The sequence below is a fragment of the Rattus norvegicus genome, chromosome 3 (genome assembly GCF_021556685.1).
Source record: "Rattus norvegicus strain SHRSP/BbbUtx chromosome 3, alternate assembly SHRSP_T2T, whole genome shotgun sequence".
NCBI lineage: Eukaryota > Metazoa > Chordata > Mammalia > Rodentia > Muridae > Rattus > Rattus norvegicus.
This window is the reverse complement of record NC_141536.1, coordinates 88,419,115-88,439,932: the sequence shown is the minus strand read 5'-3', so window position 1 is coordinate 88,439,932 and position 20,818 is coordinate 88,419,115. Positions and strand designations below refer to the sequence as shown.

General features: G+C 44.7%; 1 protein-coding gene and 1 long non-coding RNA gene across 4 annotated transcripts in view; one reads left to right on the top strand and one right to left on the bottom strand.

Annotated features, from left to right (window-relative positions):
• The window catches only part of Slc1a2 (solute carrier family 1 member 2), a 130,456-nt gene that overhangs the window by 35,969 nt on the left and 73,669 nt on the right, over positions 1–20,818 (bottom strand). For all 3 annotated transcript variants that reach the window (NM_017215.3, NM_001035233.2, NM_001302089.2), the window contains 5 exon segments: positions 5,544–5,670; positions 10,048–10,213; positions 14,072–14,322; positions 16,069–16,221; positions 17,842–17,981. In NM_017215.3, coding sequence (NP_058911.2) covers positions 5,544–5,670; positions 10,048–10,213; positions 14,072–14,322; positions 16,069–16,221; positions 17,842–17,981 — 837 coding nt within the window.
• On the top strand, positions 8,148–16,375 carry LOC147995607 (uncharacterized). The gene is made up of 5 exons (XR_015684519.1): positions 8,148–8,244; positions 9,897–10,018; positions 12,491–12,639; positions 15,709–15,816; positions 15,912–16,375. It is a non-coding gene; the product is annotated as an uncharacterized LOC147995607 (long non-coding RNA).

Genomic DNA, 20,818 nt, shown 5'->3' with positions numbered 1-20,818 from the left:
TTTCTACAACCTCTCACTGGCTACCCAATGGCAGATGGTTTTGTGAGCAAACTGTTCAGAAAGAAAGGACAGCAACAGAGCAGAGCATCAGTGTGGCTCTGCTCTTTGCTGTGGAACTTCCAGTCTGACTCTCACTTGTCTCTTCCCTGGGGGACAAGCTGGCCATGTTTGAGAACTGTTTTCTAGACATTAATAAGACTGTGAAAACGAGCCTTCTGTCACAACACCAATCCCTCCTCTTGCTATTTGATATTCTTCAGGTGTACCCATAGTCACAACATTTCATAAATCAGCTACAGAGTCCCAGGGGCCAGCACTTTGTCACTGAGACTGTAAAATAACTGAAGAAAATGCACCTTCCTATAAAACCCGGAAGGATTCATCTTCATAAACCAAGAGGTCAATTCCTTCCCAAACACCAGTCAGCCTTCCAGGCTGCCACAGAAACAGTTATGAGCTATTTAGGATGCTATTCAACTTTCTTTCATTTTCCCTCCTCCTCTCCCCAGGTCTGGTAATTTGTAGAATGAACAAAACATATTTTCAAGGCTCTTTGCCAAGGAAGATCAGCTATAAAGTCCCCTGGGGGAGCACGCACGTCTGAGCCAGAGCCAGATGGACTAGACCAAGACAAGGGCTTAGCTTAGGAGCATCCAGTATGCAGGGTACGGGCAGTGGGAGTGGGTACCAGCTCCCACTGTAGATGGCATTAGTCCAGGCCTAAGAGCTAGGGAATATGAAAAGCAAGAGCCCTTGCTACTCCTAGCACTCAAACATCTAAAATAAAATTAAATAATAATGTACTGTCCACCCCTAATTGGATGAGTGTGAATGGGACACAAAAGAGCCTTTGCCCTTCAACTTGGGGCCATTACTTTCCTACACCTGACTTTGAACTGTATTCTTGGGTTTCTGTATCAATGAATGAGCTCATTGGAGATGAGACACCATGGAAAAGAGTGACAGAGATGCCCAAAGTCAAAGTTACCACTTGAAACTTCTGAGATGAAACAAACAGGACCACAGATAAGCAGACATAGAGGTTTAAGGCTCCACCCAAGAGCCCTAAAGCCACATGACATCTGGGAATTATTGGGTCTATTTCCGATTCAGAAAGACACAGTTATTGGGACAGAAGTAGGGAATGTCTTCATGTTACCCAGAGGTGGACGGTATTCTTAGCTCCAGTTCCTGTTTACAAGGCCACTATTCACGTATAGTCCATGTGTCATGGATTCCAGCTTCTGCCCACTGTGACTCTTGGCCTTTGCAGGGTCGCTCTCCACTTCACCTTCACCTTCACCTTCACTCACAGCAGTTAAGCTATCCAGAACCCAGTCAAAGTCTGTGCACCCATAACCAGTGGTTCCACAACACCCTGAGCTGCCTGATATCAAGGTGCGTGCCCTGGGCTCCCACTAAAACCTGGTACTGGGACGTCTATGTCTTAATGTGTTCCCCCAGATAATTCTGATCTGAGCGTTGATACTTCATGAACAAAATTCTCACTTCCAAGTGATAAAAAGCAGATATTCCTTGGTTGACCTTTGGAAACCATTCCCCTCAGCTGTCATTTATGTCAGACCAATGAGGTCCTAACTCACTAACTTGGGGCTTTCTGGCTTGGTGCAGATGATTAGACGGATTGTGGAGTGGAGCGAGGCCGAGGCACTGGCTCAGTGCCACCCTGTAGTCACGCTGGTTTGGTCTCAAGTGTTTCTAGAGACACTGTCACTGTCCAGGCTCTAGAAATGCAATTGTTATTGTAGCTATTGTTGAGAATTACAACAGATAGGAAGAAGTGACAACACACAGCTTCCAGTTCTGCTGTCCCCCAGGGGAGTCCTATCACAATTCAATGAAATCTAACCCCTCAGGGGTTCAGAAAGCCCTGGAGGCTCTGACCACCTCCCCCTCCCCCACCCCACCTCTCCAGCTCCACTCCTTCCACCATTTTTAACCTCTCTCACTGCTCCAGATCCTTGTTGCTCCAGAGCCTTTCACTTCCTGTTTCTTTTCCTCGGAGGACTCCTCTCAGCTTTCCACCTTTCTGTCAGGTCATTGCCACACCTTGTCCCCACACAGCCCCTCATGGTCACTCTGGTCTACTTCCCTCACTCTTTATCCCACAGCCCTGCTTTTGTTGTCTGTATTACTAACTGAATTCATGTTTGGTTCTTTTCGTCTGTCTTCCCTTCCCTCCTTTCACTAGAATGTGAGAGCGATGAGGGCAGAAATCCTGTGTAGCTATTCATCATGGTCAGTTTAGAAGGGATTATTTACTGAGTGAAAGAGCAAATGGGTGGAGGAAAAAAATTCTTTGCTTTACCAAACTTCAGTTAGACCCCTCCTCCTGTAGGCTCTGTTTGCCTCCTTTCTTTAAAATATGTTTCGGCTTGGCAAGAATCCCCACCCTCAGTGTGTGGCTCTTCATCTCTGATCAGCTTTCCTCAGTTTCCCATCCCCAGGTGGTACTGGCCTCCCTGCCCCAGCTTCAACAAGAATCCTGCTAGGATGTTAGCAGGATCCTCTGACTCTGGATGTGCCCCTACTCCATTGGTTATACATTCCCATCTTCCCAGGACCTCTGGGTCTGAGCCTAGCCCTTTTGCATCACTGTAACACGTTGCTATGGCCACTATACATTTTGTGGCAGCCCTGCAGAAAACCTTCCTTCCTTGCTTTAACAGGCATCATTGAATGCTCTTTTCTTAAACAGTGTGGATGGTGGAGGGGCAATAGTCAAGAGTAGAAACAAAGGAAGGGCAGAAACTTCCTTTTCTGATAGAGGAAGACGGGAACTTTTGCTTTCTATTTAAGTTTTTCCGAGTTTGAAAAAAAGACAGTTTTAAGGAATTTTCAAAAAAAAATGAGGATATGAAACTTACAACAAAACCATGGGGTTTTCAGACTCCTTAAAGAGCTACTGTGCAGAGATGCTGGGGGTATAGATGGTATTGATGGTCATAACATGGGCTCATTGACAGAAATGCTGTGGTCCTTCCGGACACAGAACAGTTTTAGTGACTGGGTTCCCACTTCTCCTAATTCTCTGAGCAACTTCACGCAACATGGGTTTTACAGTTATTTTCTTTCTAATCAGAATACTAGGGTTTCAATGTGTCGAATGTGCTTAAGGTCACATAGCTTGTAACCAGATGTTCCTAGATCTCCCTACTTCAAGCTTAGGAAGAAACTGAGTTAGAGACTGGACAAGGTAGCTTTGCAGCACTGGGTAACTTAACCTTCGTGCTTGGTGTTATTACCTGGGAAATGGGCTGCTGAAAGCATTCAGTTTGTCAGGTTTTATTGGAATGAATAAATGTGAACGTGGAAAGTTACCAGATCAAGACTCAGCATACTGAAAAAAAATTCGTTAAGTCTTTATTATGATTTAATGATAATGATTTCTTTAACGGATGAGCTAGTTCAATAATACGATAATTGAAGTTGAACATGTGGCAAGATGAAATCTTTCTGATTTGCATTTTAATGATCATAATTTTTAATCCAGACATGGAGGTACACACCAGTGCTCAGAGGGACGATCAAATCTAGGTCATTCTTGGCTACGCTTGCTCCGGCTGCGTGAGAGCCTATCTCAAAACAGATTTTAAAACGTGAAACTAATAATACAGATTGCCTTGTCCTCACAATGCTAGGTTTTGCTATTTTTACTATTCTTACCATTACGTAAAGGCTATGATGACTTTAGCCTCTAGGGGTCAGCTAACAGGGCTTATTGAGTTTACCCAAGACTTTTCCATAGGCTTTGAGTTAAATGGTGAAGCTGGTGAAACACCTGAAGAACAATGGGAATGGGCCTCTTGTCTTAAAAGCCCCACCTGCCTTCCTGGATGAGGTAGTAGAAATCTATAAAGAATTCTTCTATAGTCCTGACTCACAGCCCTCTTTACCCACCCTGCCTAGGAAGGCACAAGGTGCTATAAACCTTTAGGGATGAATGTTTCACCAGACAGGGACATCCTCATCCAGACCCTCCATTCCAATGGCTCATTAGCTTTCCTAGAAGAACTTGGCTTCCTCCTAGGAGTCTGTAGAAATGGCACAGATGTGAAGGAAGGAGGGAAGACCGAGAAGACTGTATCACTCAAGCCATCTGCATCAGTAGCAGCAAGAGGAAATGCATATTTACTGCAGGGACGATGTGTGGGCTGCTGGAAACTCCAGGCAATATGGACACGAAGTACTGTTCAAGCAAGAGGCTGATGCTGCATTACATGTCATTGTCTATCTACCAGGCCCTCAGAAGACTCAGGAGGACCTGAAGGACATGGCTGAAGTCTTCACACACAAAAGAAACATTCAAATATTAGCATTGCCCGAGGAACTTAAAATCCAGCACCATAATGGCAGGGAACCCAGTATTTTTACCAACATCCCTTTCTCCCTTTGTATTTTAAAAGTTCAATGAGCTCATGCCAGGACTAATATTTTGGTTATCTTATTGCGCTGAAACCTCAAAGCCCTCAGTCAGCCTCTTGTTCCTAAAGTTTTAATGAGAATCAACCGCAAAGGCATCACAACATGTGGTTCTGTGGGGATGATATGAACTTCTTTTAATGTTTGTGTTATAGAATGTTACTCTCCTGTTGGTTTTCTTTTTCTTCATTTTGTTTTCTTGGCTGTTTTGATGAACTGAATTATGCCCCTCCCCTTATTTAAATGTTTAAATTCTACTACCGGATGTGTAGCAGTGGGGGCTTTGGGGGCGATTAGGTAGCACCCTGATGAATGGGACTGGTGTCTACTAAGTTTGAATGGTTTTGTCCGGTCAGATTCCTCTGTGGTGAGTCATAGCCTCAGTACAGTGGTTTGGGAGATGGGCCGCTTGGCTGTGAGCTAGTGATTAGTGTCTCATGTCCATGTGATTAGTGTCTCAATAGGAGAGCCGTTTTTTTCTATCCACCACATGGGAGCACACAGAAGGGAGTCATCTACAAGGACCAGCCCCTCACCTGATATTAAATCTGCTAATGACTTCCCAGCCTCTCGACCTCTGGTTAAAAAAAAATCCCTTGTTTATAATTTTACCCAGCCTGCAGTGTGTGGTTACGGCAGTGGACATAGGCCACAACAGTACTCTAGAAAAGAGACCCAGGAGGCGCTTTCCCTCTCTTTCACCACTCTGAATTATTTCTCTTACAACTCAGATGAATGTGTTAGATGTTGATTATACACCTTGATTTCAGACTTCCAGTCTTCTGAACTGAAAGAAATATCTGGGCCATGCAAGTCATTTAGAACTTGTTACCACAGCTAGGGCTGGGTTGGAAGTATGAGACAATAAGACCCATTCTCAAGCCAAAGGACACACAGAATTAGGTGAGAAGTCCGATGTGTGTGGGAGGAAAGGGAAGCAAGAAGAGGGAAGTGAGAAGAATTTTTCACTCCCCTTTTCCATATCTTTTTGGTCTGTACCCACTCTTCATACTGGGAGGGCTCCGTTGTCCTCTGGGGACCCCAAGGCTTTATCCGGGACCATGACACCATTACAGTGAAGTCAGAATGAATAGACTTACCACATGATCATGATCACTAACTTCATGACAATCTCGTTCAGAATGTTGAAGAACTCCACCATCAGCTTGGCCTGCTCACCCATCTTCCCCATGGCAATGCCGAAAGCAATAAAGAATCCAATCAGACCTATGGGCGATAACATTACTCAGAAGGACAAATGACAAAGCATTTGCTCTGTTTCCCCTCAGAGAACATATGTGTGATGTATGTACAGGGCTAATTCTGCCTGTCAGTCACCCTTGGATAAATTAGGGATTAAAAGGAAAAAAAGCATAACATTTCACACTGAATGCCCTGCCCCTGCCATTCCATAATTATTGCTTCTCTTGACATTTTTCACTTGAGCAAGCTAAACTCTAAGTAGTTGAGGTGTGAGTTCCTCGAAGAAACTGAATTCATTTTCATTCCCAAATGAAAGGTAATGTCTTCTCTTCCTCCTCACTTTAGCAAATCATGTGTGCACAGCTCCCATTACCACATAGATTAACAGGAAGGAGCTGTCAAACTTGGGGATTATCATGCAGACTTTGGAGCCACTGTGGGAACAGCAGAGACAACTAGTCCATAAGGTCCTTGCTGGAGAACTGTCTAGACTATTTAGGTGTTGTTCTGAGGTACACTTCACCCGGGGAATTCCCTGCAGCTACAGTGCAAAGAAAGAAGAAAGAAGAATGATGGAACTGGAACTAAGAAGTCCAAACTAGCTAGGAAGCTCCAGTTAACCCCCCTTTTAAAAGTCAACTTGTGATGCTCCCTCTTATTAATCCTTTTCAGGATGATAAAGCCAGAATGTAAAGTTCATTGTTGGATTTTGCCAATACCTACCTACCCATCTTCTCTCTTTTCTAAATATCATAGTTCAACTACACATCAGCCTCCAGTGTCAATACTAACCCAAGGCAGGAAGGATCTGAGGAGCTCGCTCCCTACCCTCTCAGTGGCAGCTTCATTTGACTACATTCTGAGGCAAATTTTATACTCAACCCTTCTCACCTGTGTCTAAGGACCTGGTGATCTGCCCTTGGACTTTAGATCCTCAAAGACCAAGTCTGGTTTCTCTTTCCAGAAGATTCACTCCCAACCTTAGTACCTCATCTTAATACATCAGGGACTGAGGCACAGTACTTGGCTAACAGTATTCTCCACACTACCTGGGAACTGTCTAGACTTTCAATTGTAATCACTGTGTGCTCCTGGACCCCCCCAGTCTTGATGACCTATCTTTGACTACATTCATGGAGTATAAGTCGTGGTTATTCTCCCAGCTACAGAGCAATACTTGTTCATTTGGCTTGTTCTCTGATCCTGAAGAATTGGGCGTTTTTTAATCTCTGTCTTGGTCTTTGTCTGTCTCTGTCTGTCTCTGTGTCTGCCTTTCTCTGTCTCTCTGTCTCTCTCCCCCCCCCCTCTCCCTCTTCCCTCTTCCCTCCCTTGGTCTGTTTAGTAGGGCTACTTTCGAGTCTTTCCTTATGCTATGCAATTATGCCTGATTTTTGGCTTTTATCAGATAAGTTACAGCATTATGATTTGATTCTCTTAGACATAAATTCTTTCTCTCTGAACCTCTGACTTTATTTACCCTTTGGTTCTCACTCCCCCAAAGTCACCCTCCTTTTCCACATCAAGCATTCATCAACCTAGTCAACCGCACTTGGTGGGATCCCATCCCTCTTAAGTGAAAATAATACAACCCTTGTATTCAGATTGCTAACCAATTTTATGGTAACATGGAATATCTGGTCTCGGCTCTTCCTCCACCCCTCTCTCAGGCCATGGAGGGCAGTTTGTTGGGTGACATAGAATCTATTTGTGAGGATTCAGCCTGAGAAGCCCAATTATTCTTAGTTAATGCTATTTGATAATGTACAATGTCTTAGGGTCCCAGAGATTAGAATAAAGACTCCCCTCAGAAACATCAGACACTGAAGTATCTATGAATATATATATATGTATATTTATATTTATATGTATATGAATGAATGAAACCAAAAGGTAAATAAAGTCAGAGGTTCAGAGAGAAGGAACTTATGTCTAAGAAAATCAAATCATAATTATATGTGTGTACATATATATATATATATATAGAGAGAGAGAGAGAGAGAGAGAGAGGGGGAGAGAGAGAGAAAGAGAAGAGGGGGAGAGGGAGAAAGGGAGAGAGGGAGAGAGGGGGAGAGAGACGGGGGGAGAGAGAGAGAGAGAGAGAGAGAGAGAGAGAGCGCACTTGGCACCAATTTAAGCAATTGGAGTTAAGGTGGAGATCAAGAATCTGTTTGGGGGTTCATCTGTTTGGCTGTTTTTTGAGAGCAGTCTTGATGTATAGCTCTAATCGGTCCTTGAGTGATCATCCTGTCTCAGCTTTCTGAGTACTGGAATAATAGGTGTGCTGTACCACAAACTAGCTCTCCAGGTTACTTAGGAGAAAAACATGTCCTTGGAGAAGTGGAAGGCTGAGCCACGATTGTATTTTCCTGTATTGCAAGGCTCAGTCCTCGGGGCTTTCCAAAAACCAAAGACCAGAAATACAGAAAAATAAAACAAAAAACAAAGCCACTGACGCTGCCCTGCCAAGGCCACGAAAAGAACCTTATTTCACTGTGATTGGCAAATGGGAAGTTTCTCAACAAGCTAACTTCCCTTGGCTTCACAGTGCCTTGCTGCGCACTTGGATGGAATGCCGGATTCAGCCTGCCATTTCCCTGGGTAAACATTGCCTAATTGAAACTGCTCACTGGAACAGGGGTATTTCACTTGAACAAAGACCTCTTAGACTTGGTCGTTGGGGTTGAGCGAGTTGCCAGTACTTTGAAACTCCCCGGGCACAGTCAAAGGTCATGTGACTTTCTAGAATCCATTAAGCCTCTGGAAAGACTAGTGAGTCCTCTGAATTATTCACTCCAGAGTATCAGCGGTTACTTTGTCAAGGAGGGTGGGATCTAAAGTTATGACCCACCAGAAGGGCCCCGGGGAATTGAGAAGGCCCTGAAAGGGTTGTAGATATCTTTGCAGAGGCTTCTGGGTTATCGGAAAAGCCTCCTTCTCAGAGGAACCCTCTCACTTCCTCCTCCTCCCCCACAACTACCTCTGGCCTGTCACTGATTATCAACTGTGTTTACTAATGGCTTGTTGCCTGGCAACCCCCTCAGCTTATCTCCTCCCTCTCTCTCACCCAACAGGCTTTCTTCTGGGCTGCCCTGCTCCTCTGCCTCCTTCTCTTTCTGTCCGTGGAGTTCACAAAACAATCTAACAGTGCTGCCAATCACATCTTGAATTTCAGATAATATGAACCTTTTTATTTTTTAATATTTTTGGTCTAGCCCATGCCCGCAATTAGGACATGCTTACACTAAATTATTGTTATTTGTTATAGATCTAAAAATCCAAGTTAATCTGATGACAGTCCAAGGAGTCAAGGGCATCTGATTTCTTAGATGACAAAGGGACAGGACCACTTAGCTCACCATGTCGAAACAGTTCTCAACTGAGTCCTTAGAAGCTTCTTTGCAAGATCTTGCATTTCTCCATATTTTTCCATTTTGCAGGCAAATGACCCATTTTTGACACCATTAAACTGAAGGATGATGGAAATGGGGTGAATGGGCCCACCTTAAAGCCCTGAGATGGCCGGGTGATTAGTAAGTCTAGGCAAATTTGGAGCCGATCCGTGAGGGAAACCTCACCCCCACATTTCACGGAATGTTTTCTGGTTGAGCTCCTTGGCTCTTCACCCACTTTAATAATGACCAGAGCTTGTCTGAGCAGAGCTCACGGAATGCGCTAGGGTGCCTTATAGGCATCAATGACTTCGTTTTCTTTTTACAACGGTCAGTCTACAAACCCTGGCCAATCCCATCTCCAATATACTGCTGAGGCTCAGAGAAGTAGAAAGACTTGCCCAGGAGCAGACATCCAGTGAGTGTTCCCTAAACCCACATCTGTGCAGCTAAAGAGAACCTATGGATGCAATGGAGAGAGGCATAAAGCTTGAGGAGAGGTCATGTGGTACTCTGCGATGCCCCTTTGCTTACTAATCTAATTCTGCTCAATACTAGTAGCTTTGCATTTGTTATAGACTCAAAGCTAGGATGGGGCAACCAGCATGGTGCTTCTGCAAAGAGACGCCTTAAAAAAACCTTAATAAGTAAAAGAAAAGGATATCCCAGTTCATTAAATGGCTGGTTAGATAATATGCCTGACAAATGTCAGCTCCTTCCTCTTTTCCCCTCCCCAATCTCCAGCTGCCCTGTCCCTTTGGGGTCTAGCTGCATCTGTCCCTTTGGGGTCCCCCTCCTGAGATCCTCCTGTCTCTCTTCATGGCTCTGCTTTGTTTCAGTGACTCTCATATTGTTCCCCAGAGAGAACGTTCTGCGCCACCTAGAGGACAGTTAACTGGGTTTTCTGAGAAGAAACCTTGGGAGGCTAAGAACTGAGTGACTGCTGAGAAGAAAGGCTGTCTGTCCACTGTCCAGAGTCAAAGGTAAAGACATCAACAACTACTATGCCTACCTAAGACATTCATCCCGTCCTTGAACTCCAGGCCCTTCTTGATAACGATCTTAGTTTCTTCAGGGGCCTCATTCATGGTCTCATTCAACAGGGAGATGACTGCCTTGGTTGTATTGGCCTCCTCGGATGGAGGTGCCACCAGAACTTTCTTTGTCACAGTCTGAATCTAACGGAGCAAGGAGGAAAAAGGAAAAAAGGTGAGGGTTGGTCTAAAAGGTCAACAACAACCTAGCCGGTCAACCATATAGTTGAAGCTTCCCAAGATGTTAACTACAACAATGAAATTCCAAAACAAGGTTAATAAAGCTGGGAAATATTTTATGTTTATATTCTTAATAGAGTATTAGCTTATTGTGTATGCAGTAGGGTGCAACTGTCCTATTAACAAGATTACCCTAAGTACCCTAAGTAGCACAGTTGCTACAGCTAGAGGATGTGTCCGTTTGTCCTTCCCATGATGATTGGGGGATGGTATTATGAGTATAACTTAATTGCTCCTCCAAATTGTGAGACCCAGGTAGATGATGTACAGAGTCATCAGAAGCCTGTCCTAGGCCCTGGGTTCTTCCAAAACCAGACTCTTCTGGGACTCTCTATCTGGACATCAGAGGTGACAGCTACCCAATAGCCACCTTCCGGGATTGTATAATTCAAATACAAGGTGGGAAATATACACTTCGTTCAGGCAACTAAGCCAACTCACTCTTGCCTAATAGTCCTGAAGCATCTCCCATGCTATTCCTCGACATCCATGGAGTGGGTCTAATTTTAAAGGTGTCAGGCATCCTGAATGCAAAAATTCACATTTCAGCCTCAACATTTACCACTCTCAAGGGCATTAAAATAGAAATCATTCAAAATCCTAAAATGTCTGTGCTGGCACATCAGAGGTGACAGATGGCTGAACCTTGAATAGATACAGAAGACGATGCAGGAAGAAGTCAGCTGGCTTTTCAGATATCATAGTTACTGGCACAGCTGACACTTGAACTCAAATAGCACAACCACTGAGTTCTTCCCACCACCTGTACCATATGGTAAGTTATACTGACTTGATCCTTCTGTAGCTGGGCTTAACAGTTAGCAATGCTCACTGAAATAACAAGATCAGGGAAAAAGAAACGATGGGCAGGCTTCTCTAGGAGGAAGTAAATGCCTTCCACGTTAGCCTTGTCATACCACTTGTACAGGGTCAGAGGAGGCACAAAGTTGGTGACATAAGCAGAGCATGATTCAAGTCCTGAGCAATAGAAACATGAAGAGAAACCACATAGTGACCAGTCTGGAGGTAGCTGCCAGACTCTAGGCAACAAAGATGGAGACTTAACCTGAGAGAGGAGAAGAAGGCAAAGCATGGACTAATTTGAAGAGACTGTCATGGACCTTGGTAAAGGATGACAAGCAGGATCTGGTGGGAGGCGGGTTGCTAAGGCTGTCACATCTTTCATGTCCTACAAATAACCCAAGACCTAATTTCTAGTTAGTTTGTGAAGCCAGATTCAACACGAATCATGCTTGACTTAAAAAATCTAGCTTTCCTGTTGAAGGGGTTTCAGCTGAAGCTGAGGAGACAGGTACACTGGCACACTGAACAGGTTTTCTATCCAGGTCTCAGCTGATATTTCCATGCACGAACACATACATGTTGGGTTTGAACCACTCCATTTGCATTTCTGCTGTGGTACCCAAGTCCAACTTACCAGCATCCCTTGTTAGAAAACTCACAGATGTCTCCTAATTGGCCTACACACCTTCCTTCTTACCAGACTACCGCTTTCAGCTACTTGTAGCTTTGTTTATAACAATAGCTGCCACACTGGTTGTTTTTCAGTAGAAAACCAATTATTTCCCTAACTCAAGCTTTCTTAGAATAAGAACCTGAATTTGACCTGAGCCCACTAGTGACTACTTGAGCTGAGTTCTGCCTTCCTGTGTGTTATATAAAGCATATGGAAGCTTTTCGTCACTCATCGGTCCCTAAAAACAGATGGGAGGCCATTTTACTTTTAAACATTCAGGGTCTGATTTGAGCAAGCCAATGAAAGCACAGAAGGCTGCCTCTATTGGGAATTATTATCCTTCCTCTTTTTGCCAGTTTCTAACTCTGGTCAGGAATCTCCCTTCACTCAAAACAGGCAATTTTAAAATACTCCCTGCCAGGTCACAGGGATTCAGAAAGGATTCTACTGATCTAATCCTCTGTTTGTTGTGTTACTCTGTAAGAATGGTCTTCTCTGGTCAAGGCCCTTAAAGTTAGATAAAGATCTACAGTCATTCTCCCTGTCAGGTAAAGGATTGTACACTGCTACTCCTCAAACTACCCCAACTCAAAGAGCTCTTGACCCTGGTCATAGCTGGGGAAACAAAACTATGTTGTCATAGGAAGATGTAGGATGGTGGCCAGGACGGAACACATCCTGATGCAGTCTTCTATCCCCTACAGTCCAGACAGTATGCTGTGCCATGGGGCAAAGACCTCCATCAGCCACGGAGCAACCCAAGTGTGGATATGGCTGACACTATAGAAGCTCAACCAACAGCAGCAGAGCAATGGCTCCAAGTGCCGGTCTTGCTTCCCAGGCTGAAATGAAGGTATCTGAACAGATATGACCAGACACAGAAAGAAGATCCAGATCTGTCCTTCCTAGGAGCTCTCATGCCTCCCCTCCTGTTTTCTCTTAGCAAATTTCCTAGAATTCATAGTTCCAAAACACACATTTCAAAAGTTTCAAAATGGACTCAGCAGCTACTCTAATCTACCACTCCAAAGCAGGAGACATCATCCTCCAAAGCGAGGCTAGAAAGCACATGACCGGGGACCTCAGGAAGAGTCCCTTCTCCAGCTCCTAGTCACTCTTCCTCCTACTTTTCCAGTCTGGAGTGGGGTTCTTTAACGTAAGTCTTCATTGACTTAATTATACATATTTAGGGTGTAAAATGGGATATTTCCATACATGAATATATACATATGGGATATTTCCATGCATGCTGTCACTGATCAAAAAAGTCAAGATGATGAACAAATTTCTCATTTTAAATATCCATCATTTCCTTTAAAAATCAGAAAAACCCATCTCTGCCCAATGTAATGTGGGCTCAGTGAGAGTTGGCACTGCATTTTAAGGGCTGGAAATGGAGATTTTTCTTCTAAGCTGTCTGTCTTATTAACTTCATTCTTCAATGATTCCCTGAGAATGGCTGAAGGACACACAGGCTCCAACTTAGTCTTTTCATGAGCTAATGGGGGCTGAGGTATGTGCCAACTTTAGCTGGCTCTGTGGACAAAAAACAGAGAAGTCCTTGGCTGGTAATTAGGTGGTTTAATTTAGCAGGATTATCTGTTTTTAAAGGTTATAAACTTGTGTGTGTGTGCCTATGGGTGGTTGTGCTTGCACGTGTGTGCAACTGTATGTGAAGGCCAATCAATGGCTGACATCAGTGTCTACCTTGGTCTTTCGCCCCATTATGTTTTGAACAAGGTCTCCCAGTGAACCCAGAACTTGCAGATTTAGCTTTGCTGTCTGGTCAGCAAACCCAGGGATCCTCCCGTCTCTGGCTCCCCACTGCACGTTGTTTTCCCAATTAAAAAAAATTACACTCACTCCTCTGTCTCATGTTGAGGATGGATTACAGATTCTCATTTCATAGGACAGATTAAGTAAGGCTCTTTTTTCTTTAAGGGCTACACAGAGCTTTGGGATAGTGTTGAGAACCACTGGACAATTTAGAGGGTTATGAACAAGACTGGTATACGTGTGTTTGCATGCAACTCAGAGACAGAAACAAGAAGGAGAAAGGAAAAGGTGAATCTCAGAGTGATAGTAAGGCTACATGCAACAACTATTCCAGGAGAGAAGCCATCTGATTCTTGCCCTAGAATACTCCAGAGCACATCATGCAACACTCAGGCCTGAAAGAGATCAGAACATATTTAGAAAACTGCTACTCAGAGTTGAAACTATCTCTAAACTATCATGGATTAGGTGGGAGATTGGACTGGGGTGACCCTGGGGCTCTGGGTTACCTGTTGGAAACAGGCTTGTACCAGGTTCTCCGGGAAGAGATTTCTAATGAGATCCAGGAAGGCATCCAGGCTGGACACCTCGTCGTTCTTCTTCCCAGGCCCCAGCTGCTTCTTGAGTTTGGGATTCCCAGGGTGGATGGCCAACACCAGGATGACCCCCAGCACAGCGGCAATGATGGTCGTGGACATGTAATATACCATGGCTCTCGTGCCTAGGCGGCCGCTGGCTTTAGCATCCAGCCCTGACAGCCCTGGGTTTAAAAGAAATCCACAAAGATCAGTACTGTTCTTTTCTACTCATGTCCCCATCTCTACACCTGCAAACCCCTGGCTTACTACCATTCAGATCTATTGGTGGTCAACTAACACTCCTCCGACTAAATATGTGACCAGTTCCACACTTTACATTTCTATTTTCTAAGGTTATTTTTGAGATTCTTGAAAACCTGTGGAGTTGGTGACTCACAGTTTACAGATGGCTGACCTCAACCTACTTGTCAACCACTATTATATATGTGAAAATAACATTGAAGAGTTTTCCATTTTTGATTCCAAGATAGTGCCTTTTCCATTTTCATGGCCTTCAGTTGTCTTCTCTAATCCATGGTTGAGCCAAGAATAGTGTTTCATTTGTATGTTATTATTATTATTTATTGTTCTTATTTAGGAAAATCAAAAGCTGGGACAACAAGGTCATGGTCACATGTCTTAGAATATACTACAAGAGACTGAAATGGAGAGCCAACATGGTCCTCCCATCTCCCTGTGTTGAAGCATGGTGGCCCTCGTGTCTAACCTCATGTGGCTATCGGAGGACACATTTAAGAAGCAGCTCCCAGCAGTACCATGTGCGCATCTGTTCTGAGGGCGGTCAGAGGAAACTCCAAGTCAAGTCATACAGACCTCAGCCTCCGCTGGGTTTTTTTTCTCCAGTTGTTTCTTCAGTGTGCCCACTTCCTGGTTTCAGTTCCTACCTTTACTAAATAGAGATAGAACCCTTTTCTTGAGAGCTGTCCTTTTCTTCAAGCCAGGAAAGAAGTTTGTGTGAATTTCTCTGAATTAATATGACCCATGTATGACCCATTTCTCTCTAGAAGTCAAAGTGTAATTCTGGGTAAAGGAAGCTGGGTCTGTCCACCAGGCTGGCTTACATGTAATCTACCAAACAGACCTGAAAAACATCTCCGGTTTGGAGAGAAGCACAGATTCACTCAACTCCAGGGATTAGTTATGAGAAATTCAGGTTGCTGAATTTCTTGAACCTGAAAGCTAGTGTTTCTGCTGTAAGGCTGGGATAACTGGCCCAGCATCTGAGTCAGCTGGAGTCACTGAACCTCCTTTCCCTCACAAGGGTGTCAGCGCAGAGGACAGCTCTGAAGGCCACCAAGCTCACTGGCAAGCAGCTTGTAGCATCCCACTATTAACTGCAAACCAGTCACTAAGCAATACATCATACCCTGTGTCAATAATACTGTCCAGTAGGAAGAAGATTATCAGTACAAGTTCAAACATAGGAAAAACTCAAAGCAATTAATTATTTTTGCCAAAATAGAATAAGAAAGCATGTTATCACATATTAAGTATATCGTTCTATAAAAACCTTCAGCGTTCATGCCTAACATTTAATCTCTTTTCAGCTCATATCTTCCTGAATGCCAAGGGAATAATCAAGGCAGTGCACTTTTTCACTTATGATCCCTATCAGCTTCTGAACACATTGAAAACATTAAGAATGACATAACAAGGTAGTAGCCCCTTTAATACATAGCTGTTCCTTTGCACCTTTGACTGTCAGAAGGAACGGTAACGTGAACGACAGATGTATTGTCTTTCTTCTTAGGATCAAGGACTCCCATTTCAGAGACGGGAAAGCGACCGGAGACGCAATGATACAGAGCTGAGTTTACTGACTCTGCCAACCAGAAAGTCTGCTTTGATCTCCAAAGCTAGCAGAGGGCTATGCCACAGTCGGGCAGGCACTAGGAAGGCGCTGTCACCTGTGATGAGACTGGAAATGATGAGAGGGAGGATGAGCATCTTCAGCATCCTCATGAGGATGTCCCCCGGGAAGGCTATCAACATGACCACATCAGGGTGGATGGGAGCCGCCAAGCGAAGCAGCCCGCCACATACTGCTCCCAGGATGACACCTGTCGGGGGAGCAGAGGCAACCTCAATTGGTTTTTTTCCCCCTAATCAAATGAACAGCTCCAAAGATTCCCATAAGTGATTGTGATCTTTTTCATGTGTTTGGCTAATAGATTATTAATACCACAAAATAAAGACATTACATAAGGGAAACTGATTTCTGACAACTAGCAGGACACCTTTCTGGAACAGCTCCAGTTATTCTAACACCAGAGGAGTCCAGAAGAACGTTTTCAACACTTCATGGGAAAATGAAGACTTGACTCCTATTACAAATTCTCAGAAGAAGCAACTCTCAGCAGGCAGTATACTTTTCCCTCTCAGCCAGATCTGCCTATATGGTCTGGTATTTAGTGTGTCGTATGTCTTCCGTTTTAACCGGAAGTCAGACACCTAGGACAGGGCTCTGAGGATCTGTAATCTGGGAAGAGCCAGGTTGGGTGAAGATGCTGGCAGAGACGCTGTTGGCTTTACAGACTCCTACATTCCACCAGAAAAACTCCAGACTGTTAAGAATGGCTGGCCAACAGAACCAGCCAAAGCATAACCTACGGTCTAGATTACAGACCCCCTGGTAATGGGGGAAGGATTTGCCAGCATGTGGGTTATGGAGTTAATTCTAGGGATGTGCAGAGAAGACTGCAGCTGAAGGGCAGATCCTTTTCCTGTCTCTACAGGTTTTTTTTAAACCATACTATTGATCTTCTTGAAGTCCTAGGGTAAATGAGATTTGGTTACATAGTGGATGATTCTTTAAAAAAAAAAAACCCAGCCATGTCTGTGGTTCCCTGTTTCTAGGTGAATTAAGGCAATCCCCAGTTTTGATTCTGGTTTGCTGGCAGCTGAGATGCTAAAGGTGACCCAGGGTGTGGGGGAGTTGGGGGTGTGCGGATGATGGTGAGGAAGTGGGAGGGTGAACTTCAGTTGCTTCTCTGTGTAGTCTGAGTGAGGGCTGAAGAAGAGGGAGAGAATTGGGAATAGAAACTGTGCGGCTGCCATTACAAGAAACTGCCTCTTACTCTGCTTTCAATACAGCCTGGAGAAAACCTAAGAGCCAGACTGGACTGACAGCTCAGACACAAGACTCACCCCCAGAATGGCTTGAAGCAGGGGCACTGCTCCAGGATGACTTGGAGCATATGTGAGCATCAGAATGGGCCTCTCCCATGTGGCCTGGTCTTTTTAGCGGGGTTTTCCGGCCCTCCTGGCCTTATCTTAATTCAAGTGTGTCTCTGAATGACGTCTCCCAATTGCCTGCTCTGGGGTCCTTCAGAAGGTTTGATGCATTGCGGGTTCCCTGGCCTTCCTCCCAACAGCTCAAAACAGTCTTCACAAGTGAGGCTGGGAACCTGCATGTTCACACTCACAGGAATTGTGCATGGATATTATTGAGAACTCACGGATTGTCAGGGAGAACACATGGCTAGAGTCGGTTTCGGGTAGATTTTTGCCACTGGGGCAGTAGTGCCTAATTAGGGCCCCACCCCCCTGGTCACTTGTCTTCCTTTTCTCAGTGAGCACACTCTGAAAGGCTAGTTCCCTTACAAATCAAGAGAGCTCTGGGGACAAAAACAACTTGGTGTGACCTCGGAGGAAGGGATAGAGAGACCCTAGGCACCTACCAAACACAGTCAGTGAGAGCAGGAGGTTCTTCCCCAGCTTATCGCACATGCGCATGCCCAGGTTTCGGTGCTTTGGCTCCTCGGAGCTGAGGTGGCTGTCGTGCATGCGCACTTCCACCTGCTTGGGCATATTGTTGGCACTGCAACAGAAATGAAGCTCCAGTTAGTGACTCCCTGAGCTGAGGTAATGGGGTCTCTTTTAAGCAAAGTAGGAAGACAAAAGAGGAGTGATGAGGTCACACTGTGTTCCAGTTGTCCATAGGGCACATTTACCCCCATTACCCTGGATTCCCACAGTAAGAAAAAGAGCACCATGAAAACCAGTAGGGAAAACCAGGAGTCATTCCCATGGTGACTCTGGGACGGGAGTGTCTCTACTCCATTTTACTGGGGTAGACTTTAAAATCAACAGGACATTAAGGTTTCAAATCCAGATACATCAAGTTCTGAAATTTGAGCTCTTTCACTCTCTTAATAACAAGAGAGTGGGGTGTGTAATATTTTTCAGGAAAGTCGCAGCCTAAATTACACCCAAATTAGAATGGTCCCCAGTTCAAATCTTCTACATCCCACACAGGTGAAAGTCACATCCCTCGGTTCTGAAAAAAACACTGTATACAGCTAAAAGAAAGGTCAGACAATAGTGGTTTGAGAATGTCACTTTTATAATCATAACTCTGGTAAACTGCCCACAAGTGAAGGCCACTCAATCAAAGCAGTGTGGCTGCCGTCGGCCTTTGGATCACCATCATCTTAGGATGCAACTCAGCTATTTTCCAGATACCCCACCCCAAGTAAATGCACGCTTTCTTAGGGGTCTGCTCAGTACAACTCCTGTTGAGGAGGAGAGGACCTTGTTTTCCCCTCCCCCACCATATCACCTCCAGGCCAGTAAGATTTTCAGAGTGAGGCTGGTACATTTTCAATTTGATAAATTGAGGGGGTTTTGGTAGTCTCTCTTTACAAGTACCACCATTTGATGGGTGAAAACAAATACAGATGAAAAGACAGTAACACCTGGAGGGACACGTTGTTAATAGATGACGTGACAGTGCCTTCTGAGGAAGGAGGGTGGTACCCTTGCTCAGGCATTCTCGCCAGACTAGGCAAACCTTCATGGAAGCAACATCTTCCTACAGCGCCATGGCCCGGCAGCATCTAATGATAATGGGAGGATTTGTGGGCTTCAAGCATCTAAGTCCTCACTGTTGCTTGCTGGCTGTGTGATACAGTGTTTAACTGGAGGCCAGAGGCATAGGACAGGGTTCTAAAGATGTATATCTGGGAGGAGCCAGGTTATATTATAATCACCAGATTCTATCATGGGGAAAAGAAGGATCTGCTACTCCTTCATGAAAATTTAGTAAAGGGGGAGTAGAAAAATGACTCAGTAAGCAAAAGCCTTTCCCTGCAAGCAGGGAGACATGAGCATGGTTCTTAGAAATTGCATTAAAATCTGGTTGTGCTGACACATTTATAATGCCAGCACTGGGGAGGACAGACAAGTGGATCCCTGGGGCTTGTTGGCTAGCTGTAGTGAACTCTAGACTAGATGAGAGGCCTTGATTCAGAAAAGAATATCTGATGGCACCTGAAGAATGACCTTTCACCTCCACACGCACATGCAGACATGTACCCACATAGCTGCATACACATGCGCACCCATCCACCTGCCCAACACATGAACATATGAACAAAATGTTCAACAAGATATAGTGGCATGGTGCCTGCCACAGGCAGGTTCTTTCTCTAGAGAGCAGGAGGAAGAGGCAAGGCTTATCAAGTTCCTTGCAAAGATGACAATAAGTTAAAGGGTCTATCCAGTGACCCCGGCACTCCAACAAGGCATTGAGAATTTAGCAGAGCTAAAACTCTGAACCTAAACATGATGGATTGCTTTTCATAGCAAGCCATTTAAATGAATGTACCTACTATCGAAATGCCCTAAAACTTAGGAACAGTACTTCAGTCTGCCAGGATACTAAGGTGAGAGTAAGTAACCACGACCTAAAAGCTTCTTAGTGTCCGATGTGTCCTCCTTACTACATTGCGGTTGTAGGCAACCTCTGACTTGAAGGCACACGTGAGTACTTAGGGTCATTCAGACCACCTACAAAAAGAAAGCAGTATGGCTGCTCCCCATTCTCACAGGGATCAGCGAGCAGCCAGGGCCACTTCCTTCACTGCCAAGTGAAACACACAGGAAGTGTTCCGTGCAGCAAGCAGGAGGAAATGATCAGAACCGTCTCTATAGCATGGACAGATCACACTTCTAGCTTTGCGCCGGGAGCTCTTCCCATCTTTAAACAATTCTCCAGACAGAACTGGGCAGTAAAATGAAGCTCAAAACTAGAAAATGGCCAATGAGGAGCAGAGGCAGTCCATGTACTGAGATAGTAAGCACACTTCCTTAGCCAGACCCTCCCCAGACTCTGGCACCTCCCCCCAGATCATCAACCCTCTTGCCTTCAGCTTCGTTTGTACCCTGTGGCCACTGAAATTAGAATCTGACCCACTCTCCATTAACACAAGGCTAGCAAGTACTGACAGCAAACATTCTGGCAAGCCCCACATGATGTCATGAAAGCGTTAGGCATCAAAACAGCCATGGTAAAGTGGAAACACGCAGATGGTACTCACATCTGCACCCGACCCCAGAAGGGCTGCGTGCCTGGTGCACACATTTCTCTGCTACACAAAACTGCAGCTTGCTTAATCGTTTGCTTTGCTGGTTGTGACAACAATGTCCCGGAAGCCCTGACTCAAAACAGCCACATCAAAGTGGTAGCATCAAGATGTCCTGAGTCCACCACCATGCTTACTTACTTAGAAGGACTTCCACTTGCTTTCTTAGAATTAAGCAGATATTCATGGCTTCTGAGAGTTCCTGACATAAACATCTGGGAACTAAGCTTGAAAATATAACTTTATTTATTATCGTTATTGGGGGAGGGGGCTCCACGGCATTCATGTGGAA